The sequence below is a fragment of the Colias philodice genome, chromosome 6, assembly GCF_061535455.1.
Source record: "Colias philodice isolate Cphi_HAF_F1 chromosome 6, ilColPhil1 Martin Lab GWU primary, whole genome shotgun sequence".
NCBI classification, from domain to species: domain Eukaryota; kingdom Metazoa; phylum Arthropoda; class Insecta; order Lepidoptera; family Pieridae; genus Colias; species Colias philodice.
The window spans coordinates 11,208,672-11,234,458 of NC_143091.1; the positions used below are offsets into that span (position 1 = coordinate 11,208,672).

At 32.8% G+C, this 25,787-nt stretch overlaps 1 protein-coding gene across 2 annotated transcripts in view; it reads right to left on the bottom strand.

The window, feature by feature from the left end:
- bib (MIP channel family protein big brain) overlaps positions 1-25,787 on the bottom strand; it is an 83,332-nt gene that overhangs the window by 55,524 nt on the left and 2,021 nt on the right. For both annotated transcript variants that reach the window (XM_089696901.1, XM_089696900.1), the window contains exon 2: positions 18,691-18,817. In XM_089696901.1, coding sequence (XP_089553027.1) covers positions 18,691-18,817 — 127 coding nt within the window. The remainder of the gene's footprint in view (positions 1-18,690; positions 18,818-25,787) is intronic.

A 25,787-nucleotide genomic window follows, 5' to 3' on the forward strand; every position in this document is an offset into this window, starting at 1 on the left:
ACGGACGTTGACAACTTGGAGTATATACTAGGGTATTCTTCACATGTCCTATGTAACGGACGTTGCCAATAAGGCCCTCCATTTTCAACGTCATCATTTTGATATATTTTTCTCTATTTTTAATATGTTTTAGAGGAGCATGACTTGGCAATCAATAAAAAATTCCCTCCCTACCTCTGGCGGAAGCTGAAGAGTCTGGCGTTGAGTTGAGATGACGATTTTGAAGGAAATGTAGACCTACGGGAGTGATTTCACTATGATAACAGTGTCAATCATTTACCCCCAGCACCATACCTTCGGAATTATACGACATATTGATTTGAGACACAATGAAGACCCAAAAAGTCAGAATTTTTACCATCAACAAAATATTATTGCTGCAGAATTACAGCCATTACATGCGTTGCGAGATGAATCTTCCCTACTTCTCAGTAGTTCTTCAGCCACAGCATGATGTTACTTACCAGAAATACCACCCAATGTTTGAAAATTTAAATAATAATACCTTACAAATTAAAAAACTGGCAGAAAATGGATATAATATATGCCAAAGAATCCAAAAAAAAGCGATTTAAATTTTCTGTTTGTTTTGGTACCTCAAGCATGGTATACGACTTCTTTGCATACAATGAAGCAAACACATTTCAATCTGTACAATATAAGGAATGGGAAGAGGACTTTCTTGGTGTATTAGATAAGTTCTCAGGCTATGTAATACTATTTCTATTCCAATTCTTAGCATATTCTTAGGCTGTGATTTTTGGTAGTGTCGTTTTTTAAAATCCATTATTTTTAACGATATCGTTAAAGTTTTAACCAACATTTTAAGACAGATGTTTGAAAAGCTTATTCTAGATCGTTCATAATTATAGTTTGATAATAATTTTGAATTACAGAGTTGAAAATGTGCATTGTATTCATGTACCACGGTTGCAGGAATAATGTGCAATGTCCGTTATATGTGACGGTTCGAACATGTACATATAATTGGCAATGTCCGTTTTATGTGACATAGTGAAAACAATAGAAAAAATTAAAATTTTTAATTTTTTTTTTCATTTTCCTCTTTTCTATCCTAATTCCAACACATCCTCCAAATTTGGACATTATAAACACAAGTTATCTAGGGGTGACAATTTAAGGGATAAGTCAGATGTTTGAAAAATAGTATGAAGGCGCGTAATCTGGTACATATTTATTCGGTTGCTTATATTCGTGAGATGTATTTAGAGGTATTAACTTTATGGAAACGTGTAATGAACGATATATGTGCAATTTTAAGTGCACCAAATTAATGTTCAATTTTCATGTTTTAATATGTCTTTCTATATTCCTTAGATTTTAAATATTCAAGAAAACTGAAGCTCTTCATTTTCTTAATGAATACACCCAAGTAAGTTGTTATGTTAGTAAAATAAACATGACTTCAAAATTGGTTCAGAAACAACACATCTGTTTATTTTCTCACTACTCTATGGCGATGCAAGACATAATGAATGGAAGTTTATTTTGTTTCGTTTAACCTTTCCGTGGGAAGTTTGTTCTGTACGATATTGCACTTTTAGGCGTTATTTGAATATCGAGAAGAGGGGTAAATTTCAATTACTTCATAGATCAGAATATAATAAAAAAAAGTTCCCATTATAAATTAAGTCCTTATGTTATAAAAGATATTTATATACTCAAATAAAAAAGCTTCATTATTATTACATCCTTTACTGTAAGTTACTAAGATCTGAATAAAATTATTAGACTAAATGATACTAATTAGTAGTTCAGTTTCTTACAACTTTATTCTATTAAAAAATATATTAGTCTCAAGATTGCCATTCCGAAGCTCGCACCAAATCGCAGAAACGCAATTAACTGTAGAGTAGTTGGAGAAAAATATATTATTAAAACTCTAATAAAGTCTTAAGTCCATAATAAATTCAAAGAAACACCGCGTCTTCTTTATTTAATTGCTCCTTTCAATCTTAACTAATTTCTGCCCTCGACATTTTTATATGCCTACTTCAATTATTATAGTCGTTGATAAGAGCTATTAGATATTATTCGTAGCTGCTACCACAGAATAATAACTAGTAGCTAGCTACTGCTACGACAATTTCTCTGTGTGTATGATGGTGTGCGTGTGTGTTAATTACGTAATATGTTATGTATACTGCACATGTGTGTGTTATTGTTATACACTAACATATTGTGCAATTTGGGTATAGGTAAACTTTTTGTTTCAGTCTATCTTAAATTCCCATTGCTACTCTCACAAACTTATTATTCTATGGTTTTATAGTGAGTACTGCAGTATGGTACAGATAAATTAATTTCACTGCCAATATTTCGGTTGGAACAAGATGCGTTTTATGGAAGAAGCTTATAACTAATACACTGGAGATTTCAGTATGAACATTAACTTGTAACAAGAAAATATGACCTTGAATGACGCCTGTATGTTTTTTTATCCCTTTCACACCTAACTAACTACCTAGGTGTGAAAGGGATAAAAAAACATACAGGCGTCATTCAACGTCATATTTTCTTGTTACAAGTTAATGTTCATACTGAAATCTCCAGTGTATTAGATATAAGCTTCTTGGTTTTATGATTCCCTTCTGACGTTTTTCAACTTTCACCATCGGAATTTTTTGATTGCATTAATACAAAACATAGGTGTTATACAACTTTATATTAGCACACTGCACAGATAACATAGAAAAAATCAATACATATGAACGAAGCTTTGTTCTGTCCAGCGGATTGTTTATTAATAAAAATGTTTTGGCGTTTTATTTGTATTTCATTTATCCGTGCCTTTGTTTTGCGAATTGTGTTGGGGCGATTTTAAATACGTATGTTTCTCGAAATTAAGTGTTAATAAAAATATAATGAGAGCGTAGACTGACATTAAAATATTATGAACAAATTTATTTGGAGCCTTTCGTGAATTTTTAATTAAAAATACAGACATTACTGAAAAATAAATACAGAACTCAAATGGATATTAAAGTACTTATAACCATAAAATAAAATGTACAATTACATATCATAATATTATAATGTATGAATCTATACTAATCTATGTATAGGATGTGTATAGGTACTAATATTATAAAGCTGAAGAGTTTGTTTGTTTGAACGCGCTAATATCAAGAACTACTGGTCCGATTAGAAAAATTATTTCGGTGTTGGATAGCCCATTTATCGAGGAAGGCTATTACGCTAAGACCAACAGAAGCGGAGCCACGCGGGTGAAACCGCGGAGCGCAGTTAGTAAATAATAAAGTTTGATAATGGAGATTTAACCGCACTCATAATAATCTGTAACCACCTAATTATTATTGATATATTGAACAGACAATACTGTTAATATCATATGCTACTTATGTTATATCCAAATTCTCATCCGTATATTCATAATCACAAAAAGCGAAGTCTTTAATCCGCAGTTATCATGTAGCCAAATTTTCGATGTTCATTTGTTTAATAGCTTCTAATAAAGTTAAGTATATTGCGCACTCCCGCATATTGGATTCCAATTCCACTGGGATCAACTAACATTCCGATAATATATCTGGAAATTCTAGACCAATTATTGGAGATTAATGATTTATTAATGGATTGCGATTGGAGCTTCGCGTTGACATAAAAGGCATTAGTGATTTTGGTTTTGTTACTAGTACTATTTATATAACCTGTGATTATTAGAATAATGTATGCTTCAATGCTTCAAAAAATTTATTTATTTATATTTAAATTGTTTTGTGTTCCAAATTAAATTCTTTACTAATACAAGTATTTGGTAAAGATACATCGACCTGTCAATAGACTACAGGCCTCTGTGTACTGCTTTTAATCCATTATTCCGTACAAAAATCATGGAGGCAAGGGGAAATAATCTCTACCTGTACTTTCGAATTCTCATCTGCACTCAGTTGGACAGCTTACAAGTGACGGCATAGTGCTGAATCTTATTATTTTATGCTCTTATATCGTTCTAGATAGGTCACCTGGTGGTTCAAATGAACATTTTTCAACATGGGCCTGTAGTCTACAACAAGAATTAGCTAATTTGTAGAAAATGATAATGAAAAATTTTTTCAATATGAAGGCAGTTTCAGCTTAAATAGTAGTAGAAAGGCAATGTACGGTCTATTATAGGATATATCGAAGAACAAGCTTATGAAAATTGTAAAAGTTTAAAAGCTTTTCATTTTCTCTTAGCTAAATATTTCTTGTACCTAGAGGTAAGTATAAAAAAAATGTGTGCGTGTACTAGTGTACACACGTAAGAAGTGAAACTTCTGTATGACCTTATTTTTCAAAAAATAATTTACTATATGCTACTTTACAGAAATACGTCAATCACGCGTGTAAGGGATAAAAACAAGATGGCGAGTAACGGAAAAATGTCACGCGTAACGAAAAAATGTTACACTAATTTTTTTTCCAACCCCGATAAAGAACTTTCACTTCAAATAAAACCACATTTTATATTAAACTACACGTTTCGTTCACAAAAAAGCGCACACAACCTTCCACATCGGTACTATGTACAATTGTACATATTTACATTTCGCTTTGAAAAAGAACACCGTAAATCTTGGTACGAGTTTGAACAAACAAACATGGAACTTGGGTAATTAGTGCGAACGGTAATTGGCCTATATCCGTCACCGTCATCCAATTTTGCTCAACTAAGATCACACAGCACACAGCTCTATCAAATTACACAAATTTAACATAGGGCACAACGTCATAATGATATTCAAATATCAACTAGAATATACATTTAGAGCCAATGTTATTATAATTTTACGAGCTGTCCCAGAAACCTTCTGCCTTACTCTATCTAGCCAATAGGCACACAAAACTTTTTGAGAATCAGTCCAGCCGTTTCGGAGGAGTGTGGTAACTACCATAGATAGTGACACGAGAATTTTTTTGAATTGGTAAAGTGAAGTGAAACCAATTTATAGAATCTAGCAATATTGTAGCGTTCTATTTCAGCTCTAAACAATGAATTATAAGTAAAAAGGTGCAGATAGGCTATTAGCCACATTTTACTTCAGTTGTTTTTCGCTCTCGATCGTTGGATTATGCCATAAGTTGGCATAATCGTTGACGTCTAAACGTGTGTGCCCTTTTAATAGTGTGTGCCGTTTTCGAAGACTTTGTTGGTAACCTATCTGGCTATCTACACCTTTTTACTTAATTGTATAATATCATTGTTTAGATCAGAAATAGCACGCTACAATATCGCTAGATGCTACAAATTGGAATCTCAAGAAGAAGAATTTTGCTACAGATTTTTTCTATATTTCCCCTTTATTGCAGGTCTGTTCTTGAGAAATTGAAAGCTCTTACTTTATTAGAAAATATTACCGCAGCTTGTTAACACTCTCTTGTTAGACTAATTTATCTATTTCATCATTTCTGTTATCATAAATTCTAAACAAAATTAATCACAACACATAACAAACACGCAACCTAATATCCGCATTAAGCGAGGAAAATATCAAATATTAATATACCTTCTACAATATTTCCTTTCGTTCAATCTCAACATATTCTGCCGCCTACAACGACGTCAACATAAATCGCTTGTTTTTGCAATAAACCCGTTCATTCATAGAGTATCTATTGCTTCCATAGACAAATGACGCTGCGTAAAATACGAAGGAATTCCAAATTCAAATTCGTACGGCCCGAGGGAAAAACCATAAATATTGCATCACTAGGATGCAATTTCGCCCGAACCATGCCTGTTATTGCAAACATCAAAATTTCCCGACTGAAATTACGCATCGCCATATTATAATGCAGAAGTTAATATCGATATTCAAGTTTTTAATGAGTCTCTTTGTTTGTAGCGGCTTTGTTCGCGAAGTTTGTTGGTTCATTAGTTAGAAACAATATACTTTTTATAGCTGTACAATGGGCTTGCGCTTAATTCAGAATTCTACCTAGATAAGACAGTTGAACATCTTAACGGGTGAAAAAAAATAGTTTTAATTTTATGCTTATTTTCTGCGATATAATTGTAATATTCCTTTGCATTTTAGATATGTATAATGAGATTAGATTTGAAGACTGAAGTTCGCAATAAAACTTTATAAAAAAAATCCTGCCCTTGAGTGCACGTAAATTTTTATTTTTTCTGTCTCATTAAACTTAAGTGCTGCCTAGTGCTTACGTTTTTACAGTTTTGCATATATACTGAACCTAAATTATCATTCAACACTAAAAAGTGAGTATACACTTTAATGACGATCATAACCATAAAACCGACAAAATATACGCTTTCATACACAACAAGCACGCAAAACCTACCAGAAAGTTCGAAACGAATGTCGTCTTGAACTTTGCTTTTTATTTCCCTCCAACGGAAACTATTAGACTGGTGCAAATAAATTCGGATCACGTATCGCCTGCAGTCCCGTACCAAAACGATGTGATCTATGCTCTTTGGAGCGGAGTAACTATCACTGACTGACGTGAAGAAACGCGGGAATGGCGTAATATTTTTAACTTTTTTTTAAGCTATTGCATAGCTTCTATCGCGGGCCTTGAGCGCAGGGACCGAATTGAGAAATTCCGTAACGAAAAAACCTCACGCTCCCCACTCCGACGGACACGGAGGTGTGGCTTGAAGGCATGCTATGCAATAGCTTTGCCGTGGCAGGCCCCGAGTGCCACACGTCTTTTTTAATTTGCATTGTGTACCTACTTTAAACATCCATAGAGAATTAGCCAACTTAACTATTAAGTAACAACTGAATTATGTAATGTAACTAATAATGTCCAGTATGTAATGATAATATAATTTTATCTATTTATATTAAAATTAACTTTAAAAGACTTGCATGCACTCAGATGCGACCATCATGCAAAGCCTAGCATGAGTGGCGGTCATTAGATTAGATTAGATTTCTCTAGTCATTTAAAAATATGTACTTTTTGGAAGTCAGTCTTGGAAACTTTTTCTTAATAAAATATACTTACTACTTTAACTTTACTTAACTTAAAAACTTTAACTTTATTTTACTTTTACTTTTACTTTTACTTTTACTTTTACTTTTACTTTAACTTTACTTAAAAAATTTACTTACTACCACCTCAATAGAAAAAGAAATATGTAAATACCTCGAGTGCGTACAAAATTATATAAATAATATTTCTCAAAGGAATATTTTAACTGAGTGGGTATGATATCTCATAATGTTGCTATTGTATTCGTAAACAATATTTTTCTTAAATGAAAAATAAAGTAAAGAAACGTGAACTTCTTCACTTATTCATGTTCATTGTATAATGATTAAAGAATGATTATTGAGGTACCTATTCTCTTAGAAAATAACTTACACTTTTAATAATATTTTTAATTACGTTTTATTTTTTAAACATACTTAACCACCGAGAATACAAAAAGTCCATAGGTCCGTAACAGGATACTATAATTTAAACCATCACATTTGACAAGTCCTTAAATTTTACGTTATCTGTATTTTCGACTTTGCCGCGTTTACTATAAAGCTCGTTCTATACCGCTTCAATAAAGGGGAATCTACACGTGCGCAACCTGCACGTGCATCTTGCATGCACCCGCTCAACATCTGCCGTGGGTTCACTGCTCCGTCTGAGACCCTTCACTTGATAAGTGATGATATAATTGCGTACATTAAGATAGGGGATACTTCTTCAAACTATAAATCAGAATATTACATATATTGTAACAAAGGAAACTTGATAACTTTTTAATTCATTTAGAAGATCGGCTTGTTATATATTTTCATCTAGTCCTCTAATTCTTTCAAGCCGTAGAGTAAATTTTCGTTAATGCGGAAATTTTCTGTAAAATCGTATGAAACAAAACAGTCACATTTTTTTTCAAACAATAGATATACATGATCAAAGCGTACAAACGCGAAAGATGAAGTGTAGTAGGAGCAAAAAGTTTTCACAAAAAATGTCAAGTAACAGAATATAAATGAGACTGGCCGGACAGTAAAGCAAAATGAGGGTAATTTTAGAAACAAAGATTTTACTTTTTATTTCTACCTACATACAAGAAAATTAAAATAATACATACTCTAATAGTAGGATATGTAATGAATTAGTGTCGTAATGAAAACAACAACAAGAAATTTGTTTTATTTTCAAGTCCGCAATTATTATGTGGCCTAATTTTAAACATTCCAATGTAAGGAGAATTTTTATAGCGAAGTATCTGCATATTTGTATTTTTTACTAACCTAATTTAATTTTACTTATACGTTTTTCTAATAAGGTAAATATTTAATTATGTAAATAGCATATAGTACTTCATAAAACCGCAACGGCTATTGCTAATCAGTTATCAGTGATATAACCACAGACATAGATAGACTACGCAAGTACCGCGATCTGTATGAAAACCAAGCGTGTTATATTTTTTGTACTGACCTTGACGCGTTATGACGTCACGAGCGCTTTTTAGTGATGGTAATTTCATTTTACGCTAAATCGATTAGGACGCCACTCGCGCGGCGATTCTAGTATCGTCCTATCCCATCGAAGTAAATCGAAAGAAATCAGATCAAACTAGATCTATGTCTAAGAGGTAATTAAATAAATGAATCGTAATCGATTACTAAATCGATTCAAGACAGAAAAATGATAATTACCATAGACAGAGGAATGATAAAATAAATTTATAAACCTTTTAATATTCTAACAAGTAAACTAATGTGTTTTAGCTTTTTCTTACATATGCCCATTGAGTTACCGTGTACTACGTACTAGAGAGGCCATCGAAAGAAAGTAATGAAACTGTCAATCAATCAATCTTTATGTCCCGTTGCATCAATCCATTTTTCTTTTATGTTCGGGTTACTTGGAAAACTGAAAAAACAAACATAGTCTAAGCAATAAGGAGTTTTGACAAAAAAAATCTATGCCTTTTTTTCTGAAAAATTGCTCCTTCAAATTATCATTTTTCTATTCGATTATAAAATCGATTAGAATCGAGAACTGTTGCATCAAATGAACATCACTAACCACAAAATTGGACAGAAAAATGAGAACAGAAAAATGAGAAGACGCTATTCATTGCTTGTTATCATACGACTCGATCTTTACCGTGCCAAGTAAAAGCCGCAATGTATTCCGAATCATTTCGTATGATTTGGTATCCGTGTTTGTCACGATCGTTTTCCACAGATATTCTTTATTTGATTTTAAAATAAATAGTGCATATTCTGATTAGAAAATTACTTACCGGTGGAAGGAAACATCTCTGCTAACTCGGCCACTCACAGCTGTGGAGTTTCTACAGTTTATAACGGCGTAATTCGGCATTTTACTTTATTCAGCTTCACGTCTTTCCTTGGCGAACTGCAAGCGCGGACTGAGTGTAGGCCAGCGTCAAGTAAGTTTCATAATCTTAGTTTGGACACGGGAAGTACATACACTCGCTTAGTCTATCTTGATACATGTCTGTGGATATAACCGTGTAAACCGCATATTTCCTTAGACGTAGATCCTTCTTTCCTTTTTAATATACACCACAACATATCACAAAGATACATTATAATTTATAATGTAGAGCATTTATCCATACTTAACATTGTAAATGCGAAAGTAACTCTGTCTGTGTGTCTGTTACTCAATCACGCCTAAACTACTGAACCAATTTTCATGAAATTTGGTATGGAGATATTTTGAAACCCGAGAAAGGACATAGGCTACTTTTTATCCCGCAAAAATGACGCAATCCCACGGGAACGGGAACTATGCGGGTTTTTCTTTGACTGCGCGGGCGAAGCCGCGGGCGGAAACCCAGTATTGTATACCTAAGTAATATGTAGTTTGTATCGTGTTGAGCCAAATGAAAGATGCTACAATCCAAGGAAAACATAAACGACGTTTATTTAAGTTAATACAATTTTTACTGCAAACAGAAATGCAGAGCTCTTAGTCGTTTTGCATATTTAACGTGTTTAAGGGCGAAAACTTGTACGTATATGGCAAGGTTACGTAGGTACACTCTTAGGCAGTTTATTCATAACGTAAAAGTTGCAAAAACAACTGCGAAAAGAGATGTGTTTTGTTCCTTTTCACCTCGTAGAAAATTTATTTTATTTCTCTCTACGAGATCTTACCAAGGAACTCACAAATCGAACACTTACGTTGTAACGTATAATATAATGAAAAGCAGACGTAAAATCACTGTTGTTGTTGGAATATCTTAAATTATTATAAAGAATTTCATCAATATATAAAACTACCAATGCTCAGAAATAAAACAAAATCTAGAAAGCGATTCCCAAATCCCAGGCCATTCCCAGATTTTTAATACAGAAACAAGTGAAGCAGACAGTGATTTCGTTACGTAGAACTTAGAAGTACAATAATATTTTATTGTTGTTGGCTCGTAGCCGCGATAAATGGCAACCCAGGTAAAATTCCATTGAACCCGGCAAGTATTGTCGAGTTCTTTCAATTGTAATTGTCGCATTGAAAACTATTGAAAGCAAGAAGTGTGTGTATAGTGTAGGACACGGCAGGTGTGTTGAACCGTGATATTTTTTTTTATATAAAATAAATACGGGATAAATCATAATATTTTTTTTGTAGATTTTCTTGAAAAGTTAAATATGTAACATGGTCAGAGGAGTTTCATAAGTCAATTGTATTTTGGTCAAATACCTAAGTGATATCAATCTTGCCTTGCCCAAAGTCTTCTAATATACGCGCTCAGATATAACTATAATTGAATATACTTAGACAAAAGTACCTACGACATAGTACTCAGTACTCGTGTTCTTTGTTGACACAAGTACCTAGCAACACAAAGCCAGGTTAATGTGTAGCAGTGAGTGTAGTTTGTAACTCGTTGTCAAAGTTAGATACAACCCAGCTATAAATAAAGATGTTCCTGAAAACTAACGTACTTTTAAGGAAAAAGATAAAATGAAGTATCCAGGTACACTCGAGGGGGCAAGAACGCGCAGTCGACTTTCGTCTTTTTTTCATTTTTAGACACGGAATGTCCTTCGAGTTACTAGACTGGATAAAACGTGGAACGTGGAGTTAGGCAGTAAAATACATACTTTCTTGTTATATTTTCCAAATAATTTCTTGATAATTTATGAGTGAATTTAAAAATGTCTTTAAATACATAGGTACTTACTCACCTTTAAGATATTATATAGAAATACAAGTCAGAAATGATTTACTGTATCATATTAATCGTTATGGGTCTACAATCCGACAAATCATATAAATTATTCCTCATTAAACCACTATAATATTTCAAATGTTTCCTTTTCTGAGACAGAAATACTTAAATGCATTCAAAAACTTGACTACAATAAAGGTCCGGGTCCAGACCAAATACCTTCACTCTTTGTTAAACGGTGTGCCAAAGTTCTCGCCCTTCCTTTATCATTGATATTTAATAATTCATTAAGATTTGGTATTTTTCCATCATCGTGGAAAGAAACTAGGATAATCCCACTCTTCAAAAAAGGCGATCGTAGCAATGTTTGTAATTATCGACCAATCGCAATTTTAAGCTGCTTCCCAAAAATTCTCGAGTCCTTGCTAACCCCGCTCATTTCTAGACATATTCATCACTCAATATCACCCCACCAGCATGGCTTTGTTAAAGGACGCTCCATACACACTAACATGGTAACATTTATTTCAAACCTTTCTTATGATGTTGACAGAGGGAAGCAAGTAGATGTTATATATACAGATTTTGCAAGCGCCTTTGACAAAGTCGACCACTCAGTTTTGATACAAAAGATATCATCCTACGGAATATCGGGCCCCCTGCTTAATTGGTTTCAATCGTACCTCAGAGAGAGACCTCTGGTAGTATCAGTTAACGGCTATACATCTAAATCATACCAGGCAACTTCAGGCGTGCCTCAAGGATCACATTTAGGCCCTATTCTCTTCGTCATTTTTATCAACGACATAACTGTTGCTATTAAAAACTCACAAGTTTCATTATTTGCTGACGATCTTAAACTTTATAAAGTCGTCGATTCAGTTTATGACGCACAATTGATTCAAAGCGATCTAAATAATATCCAATCTTGGTGTGAAGCAAACAAAATGATTATAAACCCAAAAAAATGTTTTCACCTTATATGCACTAGGAAAAAAAATGTACTTAAATCTAGTTTTGATATTAATCGTGTTCAAATAGAAGAAGTCAAAGAAATGAGGGACTTGGGTATTGTGATTGATGGGAGCTTAAAGTTTAATTCGCATTTTGACACAATTGTTAAAAAGGCGAATCAGATGGTTGGTTTCTTAAAGAGAAACACAAAAGGATTCCGTTTTAATAGTACCAGGATTATTCTGTATAATAGTATGGCTCGCAGTGTTCTTGAATACGCGAGTGTCGCTTGGAACCCCTACTTCACCGTTCACTCTCAACGACTGGAAGCTGTACAGCGAAGGTTCACTCGGTATCTTGCCTTTATTTCACCTGGCATTTCTCATAGACGCCCCTACTATGATAGATTAGCCTTTTTCAAAATGGATAAACTTCATGACAGAAGAGTCACCCTAGACTTAACATTTTTGTTTAAGTTGTTAAACGGAACAATCGATAGCCCAGATTTGCTCAATAGTATAATGTTTAATGCTCCCCGTTCGATTCCCAGAAAACCTATCCGAACCTTCAGCGTTCCACCTTGTAGAACAACTCTCGGTTCAAACTCACCAGTTTTTCGCTTATTGAGAACCTACAATGAATACCTCACTAAAGTTCCGAACCTTGATATTTTTCACGATAGTTTGCCAATGTTTAAACGAAAAGTGCACAGATCATATCACATCACGTTTTAGAATTAAGCAATATTGAATTAATTTACTTACTTTAGTTGTATGAAATATCCTCATTAACTACATTTATCTTTAGTTTTTCTTATAATGCTGTGTACATCTATAATAGGGTCAAGCATTAGAATATTCTTACTTTGTATTTATTTTTAAGGAATGATGTATGCGCGATCTGTCGATGTACCCAAATAAATAAATAAATAAATAAATACAATAACATAAATGCGCAAAACAGTACGTCAAATAGTAATGCAACATCACGCATCTCTTCCACGGAAGTGATACTTACTCCGTAGTTACTCCGTAACATCACACATTACCCGATCGATTTTTAATGAAATGATGACCGAGTAATGTTTAAGGTGATATAATATGAAGTATTACAGATCATATTGAAAAATAGCAATAATAACTGCAATACTTACTGCATTCTTTTAAATAGTAGACAACGTAAAAATTTAATCTATTCGTACCTTATAATTTAAAACAAACTGTATCGCTTAAAGTTTGAACAAAAGGAATATAATGAGGAAGGTATAAAACCCTGACGTGGATAGAAAGCGGTAAGTGATATTAGGGGCCTTCAGGGATTAGATACCCTTAGCCCTGGCCTTACCTCGTTCTGTTATTCTTATCGTGAACTTTGCCGTGAATAACAATGTATTGTTTATACCATAGGTTTATACCTATATGTATATTTAAATAAATCTTTTTATGTCACAAAAGTTATTCGCATAGAAATAGGTAAAGAAAAACTCTACAATAATGATAAACGTGTTTATTTATATAATTGCTTTTAATATAAATAATTCAGATCGGGACTTCATTATTTAAAGAATATACGCATGAAGTTAGCTTAGACCCCATTCCTAGTAGAGGTATAGAGGTATTATCGAAGCCATACAATTCATGTTATGCACGAGCCAAACAGTTTTCAAACGAAACAACCACATGGCATGGTACATATTCCTTTATATTCAAAAACACAGATCGCATTCAAGTACCATAAAGCCTAGACTCAATAGGCAAAGCAGGTATTGTTTGCACACAAGCTCTCTACGCTAAACGCGAAGCTTTTAACCCAATAGTATTGTCATACTAATTATTCTAGGAAATGGGAATAAATCATAGAATTAATTGGCAACACTTGCTTATTAGACGTCAGTTGTGTTCTATAATTGTGTTGCCAGTAACAATAATGTTTGCGTGTTCTACGCTGAGGTTGTTAGCGAAACTAGATGTTTACTTGTTTGCTATTATATTATTATGCTGCAGAGTATTCCCCTTGAGAGTATATTATAGTTTAGATGCTGTATCAAATCTATCTGGACATAGAGATCTATTCTACTTAGTTTTTTGTTGGCAATATAGCTTTTTTTCTTTCTTTCTTTCTTACTTTGAAACGTTACGTATGTTCAGATAAATAAGTTATCTTCATTTTCAATTTTTATACGACCTTTTTCATACGTCCATAGTTCAATATCCTATATCTTCACCAATATTCTCCTTCTACCGTTTGAAAATAAGGTTGCAAATACTTCCCATCAAGATAACATCTATGCAAGAGATGCAACGTAAGTGTTTGTGAAAGCCTTAAGACACTTCACACAAACTAGACTGCATATTGGAAAACCCTTAAAAGGATCTGACGTGGCAGGACTTTTTTCAACGATTTTCTTCATTTTGTTTAATATTGAAAAACAGAACTTGTGAGCGTTAAGGAAATGCAATTCTTAATTTTTTTTAATAAAATGATATACGTATTTGTATTTTGTTTGTAATTACTTAATTCAGATATTGATAAATCTCCATAAATAAAGAAATGTTTATCATAACATTCAGAACTATACTCTTGTTGGTTGTTGTTAGTTTATTTCCATCTTTTATAAATATCAGTTAAGTTAATAGGCCACTTTTATTTACATTACAAAGAGTAGGTATATAGCTAAGGCACAGAATACCTACATAATAGTAGATAATAGCTAGGTATATGTATAGGTAGTACAAACTACAAGTTTCACAGTTTATGATAGTAGTATAAATATTTTGATATACATATTTTGATACTTTTACTGTTTTTGATACGCGATGTTATTTATATTGGACAAAAGCCACTGTTATTTTGATGCGTTTAAACTTTAAATATAACTGATACCGGTTGGCGGTTATACTGCGACCAGTTTTAAAATGCAACTTTTATTTTTAACGAGACGACATCGAATATTCATCGATAATTGTTTAAAACATGTCCAATGAAAGTTAACGAATATATCAATTGCCTTAGCGACAATTTTTAAAAGAAAACATGTTTTATTAATTTAATGTGTCACAGATTAAAAAGAATCGATGCAATTTCAACAGACTATACACATTGACTAAAGCAATTACTTGTAGGTATTCTCATAACGCCTCTTTTGCTAGATTTTATTATTATATTGCACGCCTCATAAGCGAAGCGTTGAGGTGGGTACTACTGTCACTTCGCGCAAAACATCTGATTTTTCAAACTAAAATTGTCTTTATGTATCATACATTGCACTTGTAAGATAATAAATACACACACATATTAAGAAAAAACACTATTTTTAACGTTCATGATATTTTTGATGTCATTTTTGTTATTTAAACTAGTTAAAAAACAGTTTAAAAAAGTTCTGTCTTGGACGTCCGTGTGTCTGTATGTGCGGATCCTTTTTCTTGTTAACACGATAGCGACCGAAATACTTTACTAATCGAGTCTTTTTTTTTCTCTTACGCTTGAGTATGCTCAGGAATAGAACCCTTTCATTTTTCAGGGTCTGATTCGATGTGGTTTAATTGTTATTAAATAAACAAAAATAATAATTAATAAATATTTATTAAAAAAAAATTATGAGGCGTGCACTTTTGGATTTTCCAAATTATTATTATCTCTGCATTAGCAGATTTACATATGTACGTAGGTATATAAACAAATATTATAAATGCGAAAGTAACTCTGTCTGTCTGTCTGTTACTCAATCACGCCTTAACCACTGAACCAATTTGCGTGAAATTTGGTATAGAGATATTCTGATACCTGAGAAAGGACATAGGCTACTTTTTACCCCGGGACATAGGATAGGTTTTATCCCGGAAATCCCACGGGAACGGGTACTATGCGGGTTTTTCTTTGACTGCGCGGGCGAAGCCGCGGGTGGAAAGCTAGTACCTATAAATATAATGTATACTTTGATGAATACAATTATGATTATGAAAACAAAAAATAAGTTCTAAAAATACAAGATAAACATTTTAAAATGAATTTAATTAACATTTCTGGCATTTTGTTCTTCAGACAAGGACAATTGTGACTTTCCAAAACAATGTTTTATGTGACAACAAAGTACATATTAACAATAATTAATCTTGCGTGGGCTGGAGTCACAACACTTAAGCTTATTACGTTACAAAGCTAAATGGAGAGAATGGGATCTATAGAAATAACAGTATCGCTGACAGAGGTTTAGAAAAAACAACTTTATTTCATCGACATAAAGATCATTAAAAATAAAAGTTCTGTAGGTATAAGTTACACAAAATCCCGAAATAAACTAATTCTAGCCTAAGGCGTTAGTAATTTACTTGAATAGAATGTTTATTTCACTGAAGTATTTAAAACAAACATTGTAGCAAAAGATTTTTTTTAGAATAGAGCGCTACAAATACTAGGACCATTAGTTTTATGGTAGAATAAAAATACATAAAAAAAACTATATTTAAACGCTGGATAAAAATAGATGATTCCAAAATAACATTAAATCATGATGTTATTTTTTTTAATTAAAATTGCAATATAAAACTACATAAAATTAGTTGTCACTAAAAAGTTTTTAGGTGGCATATAGCCAAATTTTACACTACAAACTTTTCCTACTGCCTCTGCATCTCATTTTGGTACCGAACTATTTCCTTCATTCTAGAATCTATTTATTTATTAATGTACTAAGTTATAATATACAATATAATATTTAATTGAAATTAAATAAAAATAATGTTTCCTATATGGATATTGGATATTAAGAGACATTTTATGAAGGAATACTCAATTAATGAATTTATGGGCTAATTCTATGAGAGATACCGACTCTGTTTTATATTGACAATCAGTAATTAATAGATAATGCAAACGCTTTTCGTTTTTCGTTTTTCTCTATAGACTTTTATTTTCACAAATAAAAAAACAATAACGCCTCTCCTTGTGTTTTCTAATAAATTTTCTCAGCTACACGTGTGTTGTTAGTTTTCCATTTATATAAATCCTTGGATAATTTCATCACGTTTTATTTACATTAAAAGTAATGAAAAATATCGAAAGTAAATATTTATTATTTAGATAAGAGAATCTGAGATGCGTGGACATGTTTACATTAGATATTAGTTGATATTCACAAATATTGGTATGGCCCTAGTTTGATAAAAATTTTCGTCAATATCTATGATTATTTTAAGGATAGAAAACTTCCCAGAAGGTCTTTTTTGACGTTGTTTTGAAATGTCTTGAAGTGTTTGTTTGTGGCCCCATCCAATAAATGGACTTCGCTAATGTCCAGTGTAAAATAAAAAGAAATAAGCGCGTAAAGTGCAACCTTAGAGTAGGTATGTAAGAGTCTGACATGTCAACATATTCTTTACTTTGCGTTACCAACTTACTTAGGTTGAATTTAATAATTTAAAAAATACAGAGGATAGATCTAAATAAATAAAATAAAATTAATTTACCTACAAACTTCATCTTTTTCAATATAGTTATAATTCTTGAACCTTTGTGTTTTTAAATCATGTCTTGAACAGACATGATTTTCACTTTCGTTCTTACCTAATAAAGTAGTAGGTATTAAATAAAAAAGCCATAGCTTTAAATTTTGACCTACATCTTTGATACGTAAAATGTATTTAAACTATATTAAAATTAAATATCTCTGTACAATTTAAAAAGCAGGAAACATCGGCGTGCGAGAGTCGAAACGAAAATTTTAAATTTTTAACGAGTGCAACTTTTAATAATGATTTAGCGCGGTTCATTTTTCTACAAAATGTAAACATAAATTTCTTTATTTTTTTGTGTGGTTGTTACTGCATAATCCCTACAATACAAATTCGATAGGTAGGTATTATTGTTTGTTCGTTTATCTTTCACGTCGCAACTGATTGCGGTATACTTTTTCAAGGGAGAGTTGCAACATTTACCTTAGGCTAAAAAAATGTGAGCCGTAAAATATTGTTCGATAAATATGTACTTCAAATTATCATGTATTAATAACGGAAAAAATATATTTGATGTTGTGAAGACCGGTTGATGACTTAATGGAATGGAAGTGGAACACAAACCTTATTACTGGGTCCCTCATTTAAATACATTACGTATAATAGGTACACATTCCTTATGTAGTTATTTACTGAATATACTTAGTGGACTATATAAATAAATAATGCGCAATGAAGCAAATAATGTTATTGTATGAAAACAGAATGTTTCATTTTGAAAAAAGATGTAGGTACATCCGAAACCTACCTGCGTAGTTCGTTTTTCTTCGATTATCGAGCTGCCGAATAGTAGATAGTAGAGCAAATATAACTTTTCAGTTTCTAAAGTGAACCTTACTGAACAAACGTTAAATAATTCTAAAAAAAAATAAAAATCAAACATTTTTCTATTAATTGCTTTTTATATTGTGTCTTTCTAAAACGCATGTAGATCCAAGTATTCAACACTATCAAAAAAAAATTCCCGCCATAAAAATTCACAGCACGGGCAAAGGTATTCCAACATTATCAACATATAGCCGTACTATAAAGACAGTGCACACAAATCTAAAGCCTCCTACTCACCCATAAATAGCTGCAGCACCTGCAATAGCGCCGCCACACTGCGCGGCTACATACAGCGCGGCTCTGAGCGGCGACACCCGGCGACGCACACACAGAGCGGCGGATACTGCCGGATTCACGTGTGCACCTGGTACAAAACGTCATTCTTAAAAAAATATTGCTGGTTGCAAAACGTCATGGTACAGAAAAAAAAGGACAAAGAAATATGTTGCAGGAAAAAATGGTAGGTCATGGGTGTGACAAAAAGAAAAAAAATTGCGATATGACAAAGAACGCTTTATGGTTATTTGATTTTTAGAATTATTATTATTCCCGTAACAAAATTTTAAATTATATAGGTAAAGTAGGATAAAGGTACGCAAACTAATGATATGATACCTTTTGATGAATTCCAAAATATGTCAATAATAAATATAGTTATCTACAGTTATCTACTATCTGCTGCGTCTGGAGATTATATAAACCTTTTTTTCTCATGGATACATAACGTAAAACAAAACAAGCATATGGAATTGTAATAAGATATTATGTTATTAGTTATGTATTTCTGTTGTCGTTACATGGACGTTAGCTTACGGCAGTTAACCTTTTGTACATATTATGTGATACCATATACATAAAATCTTCGACTAAATATTATGATGAACGATGAACACAGCTGGTACAATTTCTTGGTATATTTTATTATTGACATAAATTATTGACATCTGAAACTCTTTCAAGCATTTCTTCGCAGAATGTAATGTATAAAAAACTGCCAAAGTGCCTTAACTCTGCCGGTTGTCAGAGACGTCTGATTAGATCTAAAGTTAAGCTTTCCCTCCAACAAAGTGTAGGTTACGTGCTTAAGTATTTTGTAATTAAGGGGCCCTGCTCCGAAATGTATGTTTCTAAATCATGGTTTTTGGATAGAAATCATCATATTTAAAATCCTAAAAAAATATATAGCACAGATAAACGTTTGATCTAGTGACTTTTTTGGATAAAAACACAATATTAAACATTTGACTCGATCAAAAAAAAATCAGAAGTAACATCGATTTTAAAAGCATAATCAGTTTTATGAGAATTAGGGGAACGCTATGTTTATGAAAATTTGACATTTCATTTACTAATCAGGTTTTACAGGGAAATTTTTGGATAGATTTTTAATTTAGCCCTTATTTTTTTCTATATAAAATATAATACGTAAAATGCGACTCGCGCGCACCACGTCAGTGCAGCCAGAGTCCAGCCGGACGTTATCGAGGGAGGACCTGTGCTAGTTTTGCTCCCGACCACGTTGCAGTCGCCGTTCGCGTATTAGAACCGAGCGGCGAGTAAAACGGCGAGCATGTCACGGTATAAATAAATCAGTAGTTTGATTTTGTTAGTTATCCTAGGATTATTGTTGTAAATATAAATTAACTTCTTATTCTATACTATTAAACGAACAATATTTGCATATTAATATATTTGTTTGTAAATACAGTGTGGAAATTTTCGATGGGCCCTGGGTGAAAGTACTAGAAATACTGGAGATAGCAAATTTCCTTTATTTTTAAAAAGAAATAGAACTGCATTCAAAGATTTTCAAAAATTCAGAATATACTAACTTACTTATTACATACTTATATTCAATTATTATTTTGCCTTTTTTATTTGTTTTACTTTTAATTATTATTACCAATATTTTCAGAAGAAAATAAATTAATGTATCCAGAACGAGAGTTTCATTTTAAACTTTAAATGTATGTATAAAATAGACCAAAAAATTTTTACGAGAAATTAACAATAAATTATCTTTTATATTGTTTCTATCGATTTGAATAATAAAATAAAATTTGAAAAAGGAATGTTTCCTTTCAGAAAAATTTGCTATCCCTAGTATTTCAAGTACTTTCCATTCAGGGCACATCGAAAATTTCCACACTGTATATATACAAACAAATATATTATAAATATGCAAATATTGCTCGTTTAATGGTATAGGATAAGTAGTAAATTTATATATCAACAACATTCCTACGATAGCAAATAAAATCGAACTACTGATTTATTTATACTGTGGCATAATCACCCGCCTTCATAGGTCACCGGAGTTCATGCCGCGCCGGCTCCTGCGCAACGCGGGCGCGAGCCATCTCAGTGCCTAAAATGCCTAAACTTTCAGTACAAAGGGCTCTTAATATTTCAGTCTGGTTAGAACTATACGAAAACTTTATACAAGGAAGCTACAGCGTAATATAATTTCATATAAAACGTCGGGCAATTACGTACAAAATGCATTCCATTTGCATACGTTTGCACTGCGTTGTTAGTTACTCGAATTAATTTTAATATTTCACGAAATGCTTGCTGGATTAGTTTTTTAACATCGTTGTTTGGCGGCAAAGTACATTTGTATGGTTTGCAATAGCGGTTTATTATTGTGACTATCCACAACACTTCTTATTATATACAAAAAAAATAAAATAAAATAATGACTTTACCATTCTGTAGTAAAATGTTTCTGCTCTGTAGTAAATGTTTATGTATCAAAGACTATTTGAATATCTTTCAAAGGTGAATATCTTTTTCGACAAAACAAAATTTGGCAGCAATACGAGACTGCAATAATCCATCAAAATGGATTACAAAATGTAAAAGAGTTATAGGTAGTGTTAGGAATATTTGCTTTTACGAAAATTTGTGTTTATCTTCAAGTATGTTGCATACCTGTACTTTCAATGAAAATATATGCCTAGCTGAATGTACCAGATATTTGTTTTCTTACATTTTAATTTAAGTTTTTCTTCTGAGTTTGATATAGATTTTCAGGTAAATATATAAGTGTCCTGTAAACTATACTTCTTCAATAAATATTGTAAATGAATATCATGGATAATTAAAATATACAGGCATGTTTAATTACCATCACATCGATGCGTTTGGAAATTTATACCGTATACGCCATTCAGTGTTGCGAAAATGAGATATTTATGCTTCCATAAACGTTTTATATTTCAGGATAATCGAATTTAAAATCAATTCTCTTTTAAAACGGTTTATAGTTTCATAATTTTGCGTGCCTCTCTCTGCTTTCAATCCGGATTGCAAAATTATTTGTAAAATTATGTGTTTATAAAATGTTCCTCAATTTTTGTACATAATATGTGCTTCATTTTTTACCTCTATTATTATTGACAACTATATTCGAAATGCAAATAAAATCAATTGTTAGGAAGTCCACGATGATGACTTCGACATATAATAAAATGCATTATTGAAAGTCTACGACGACAACACCTTATTAGGGCGTAAGTTAGGAAATGAAATCGAACAAAAATCATTAAATTAAACAAGATTAAACGATAACGTACAGATTACCTATTTCGCCACAGTCAAGCATATTCGGGTAATTTTCAAATATTAGCTAAGTACTGGATAGCTGCCAAAGCGACATTAAAATAGATCGTTGACATGAGACCGTTAACCGCGTTGCACAAACTAAAGCACATCTAAAACCAATACATTGTATCAAGCTACGGTCAAACTGTATGTGTGTCACTCAATCAAGCAGGAACTACCATCCTTATCCTTCCCGTTATTATATATGTGTGTTTGTTTGTCTTTCTTTACGTCACAACGGGTACATTTAATATTATTATTTTATAGAGTTAGTACTTAGGAGTCTAAAAAGTGACATAGGCTGCTTTTCACTGCGGTCAAATATCTGTGGACGAAACCACCAGCGGATAGCTTGGTTTTCTGCATGTTTATAGACGAACTCGAAGGTTTATAGTCAAACAAATAAACATGGTACACAGGTAATCCTATTTCGTAATGAACTAGACATTTTTTTCTTAGAATGCAACGGAATTCAAAAGCTACCTCTTGTTTACGCTTACCAGTTACCACAAAACCAATTTACTATCTCTCAGCACTCTATCATTTTATTTGCAAAACATATAAACAGTACAATTTTCTTTGTAGTAAAACGTAACTATTTCATTATTGTTAAATAAATAAAATATTTTTTGACAAACTCTATTACAAAACATACCATAACAATTAACAATAGATACATGAAAAAGTTATTCATACAACTTATTTATACGTGAAGCTTTTTATTTTAATACAACCCTACTAAAGTTATAAGAAATATTTCTGTTACAATAACTGAATAACAATAGCAGGTATTTATTACATTAGGGTCGAGAGCCGTCGAGGGTAACAAAATGCCAGCAAAATGAAATCTTTCCCCCAATAAAACTGTCGTGACGCGAATTCGTCATCTTACAATATGAATATTATGAAGAACATGCACTGAATGTGGCATGTTGTTTATGTTCAAAGTATATTGTTTAGAGCTTTCATATGAAGGGTAATAAGTACATTTTTTACTTTTTAATGTAAAAAGTTCAATTTTTTAATGTTTTAGAATTTAGTGAAAAGCGTTAATGCTGCCTGCACCTCTATAGGTGAAGACTTTCAAACGGGTTTTTAAATTAGAAATTCATTTCATACTCCTATAAACAAAGGTAAAGTAATTACTAGGCATGTGCGCCGATCGGCGTGGCGCACGCCGCCGGCCGTTTCAGTCACGCCGACGCCGCCGATTTTTTTTCCGGCGTCATCGGCGTATATAGTTTAAATAAAGCATTAGTATTTTTAAATATAATAATAATAAATTAATATATTGCTGCACAATCGTGAGATATGCAAACTCAGAGACTATTTCCTCGCAATGTTGGTTATGCAATCCATGCTGAAGTCATAGAATATAACAAAAGACTCACTCCCCTATCCCTGGCCAAACAGGACTGGCAAAAGCCGGCAGTGCTCAGCATTTCCGACAGGGAGGCCATATGGAAAGAGAAAGAGCTACACGGTAGGTTTCACAGGATTCTGCATGAACCTCATGTAGATTTCTTGTCCTCCGTTCACTGGCTGCGTTTCGGTGACCTCTTTGGGGAAACGGAGGGTTTCGTCTGTGCGATACAGGATCAGGTGGTTAAAACGAACAATTATCGGAAGCACATAATAAAGGACGGGACCCAGGACTTATGTCGTATGTGTCACCGTCCTGGAGAAACTCTCCAACATGTTACTTCCAGTTGTTCCATGCTCGCCAACACTGAGTACTTGCACAGGCACAACCTAGCAGGATTATTAGCTAGGATTATTTATCCACCAAGAGCTCGCTCTGAAGTATGGCCTTCTTGACGGAAAAGTGCCTTATTACAAGTACGCGCCGGATCCGGTCCTGGAAAATAACCGTGCCAAATGGTACTAGGATCGGCCCATCATCACAGACAGGACTATTCTAGCGAATAGACCTGATATTGTGGTGATGGACCTAGCAACTTCCAGGATTTTCTTGGTAGACATCACTATCCCACATGACGACAATCTTGTTATGGCCGATTCAGATAAACGGCTCAAATATCTGGATCTGGCGCATGAGGTTGTCGAGATGTGGGGCGGTGTGTCTGCCGAGATAATCCCCATAGTTACGTCCTACTTCAGTCGACAGAATTATATTTATACATGACAATTATGACATGTGCAAGAAACAAGTACAAAAGGTAAAATAATTTGCATATTATTTGTAGGTACTTGTCATTTATATTTTGCTCGTACTTCCCTATTTTATAATTCCTTGTTTTTTTTTTCTGATTTTGATTGTCACCAATGGTATAAATAAGAAATTTAATGGAGATTTAGGCGTATTTTACTCATTTTCCCCATCCACGCCGATTACGCCGATGACGCCGCCGCCGCCGGCAAATAAGATGCTAGACGCCGCCGCCGGTCAAAAGAGCATCGGCGCACATGTCTAGTAATTACTATACAGGCGTTAAAAATGTATGTGAGATATTTTTTTAGTGTTAGTGCACATGTGTAATTATTAAAAAAAATATTCTCTACATATGTGGTATAGAATCCCGTATCATATCGATTAGTTCATAATAGCCAATCTCAAAATAGGGATGTTGACCCATTAAGGCAAATTAGAGCGACGTCAGAGAGTATAAATTTAAAGATTTATTACGGCCCTGTTATTATTCTCCAAGTTCAAAATTAGACCTCGATTGTTGGAGCTTAGGGACACGCGTTGTCAATTTAATATAATTTAAAATGTCATTGTTCCGTCCATCGCGATCGCCGTTATTAATATGACGAGGGGATGAAAGGGTGAAGGGTAACACGTGTGATGTGGCCTTAAAATAATATTTATTGAATATGGCATCGTTATAATTTTGAAGGCTCGTTTCAGTGTCCGCATAAGGCCACAGAGTGTCTAAAGCTACTTATCATTTATTCATTTATTCAGTTCTTAATGTGTGAACAATTTGTATGTGTGAAAGACACAATGCATCATAGCAAATATGAATACCTGATAAATAATTAACGATTATAAATATATTTTATTACAACAATTAGTGCGTATCACCTGATACTAATTACTTCTATCTATTTTATGGCGAGAGCTTTTTTCTTTTCGCTTTGTTTGCTTTGTATAACAATTTAATAAATTTATAAATCCTCTGCTTGCATTATCAGCTCACGCTAGCGCATACTTAGCGTATTTTAAACTTTATCCTTGTATGCTTTGTTTATATATTCCGAGTACAAATTCTTCATCCATAATAAATTATAGCATCAAAAATACCAATTCTAAAGCATTGCTTACTTCCTAAAGAACTTGAAGAGAGACGGATTATAATAATGACAATATTTTAAAGAACAATAACAATTGGTGATATTTAGTAGGATTGTATTTCAAATATCATTCAATTTCTATTTAACTCAATTAATCTCATTGTTTTAATCATAGGAGTTTAATAGATAAACCACAGTCCCCAAATTGTACTATCGAATAATGTAACAAATTAGTTTACTGGCTAAGAAATTCAATTTCTAAAGCAATTTCGAAACCAATATAACTTAGGGCGAAAGTGAGAACACCTGGCCAGGTTAGCAGGTAGAAACACGTGATGCTAACAAAATATTATTATTATTAGATACTGTATGCATTTCAAGCTACCAGACTTTTGCTTGCTAAAATATGTAAAGTAGATGACGTTGAGTTAATAAACGGACGGTAATAGGTGTTTTTACCCTAATTGACG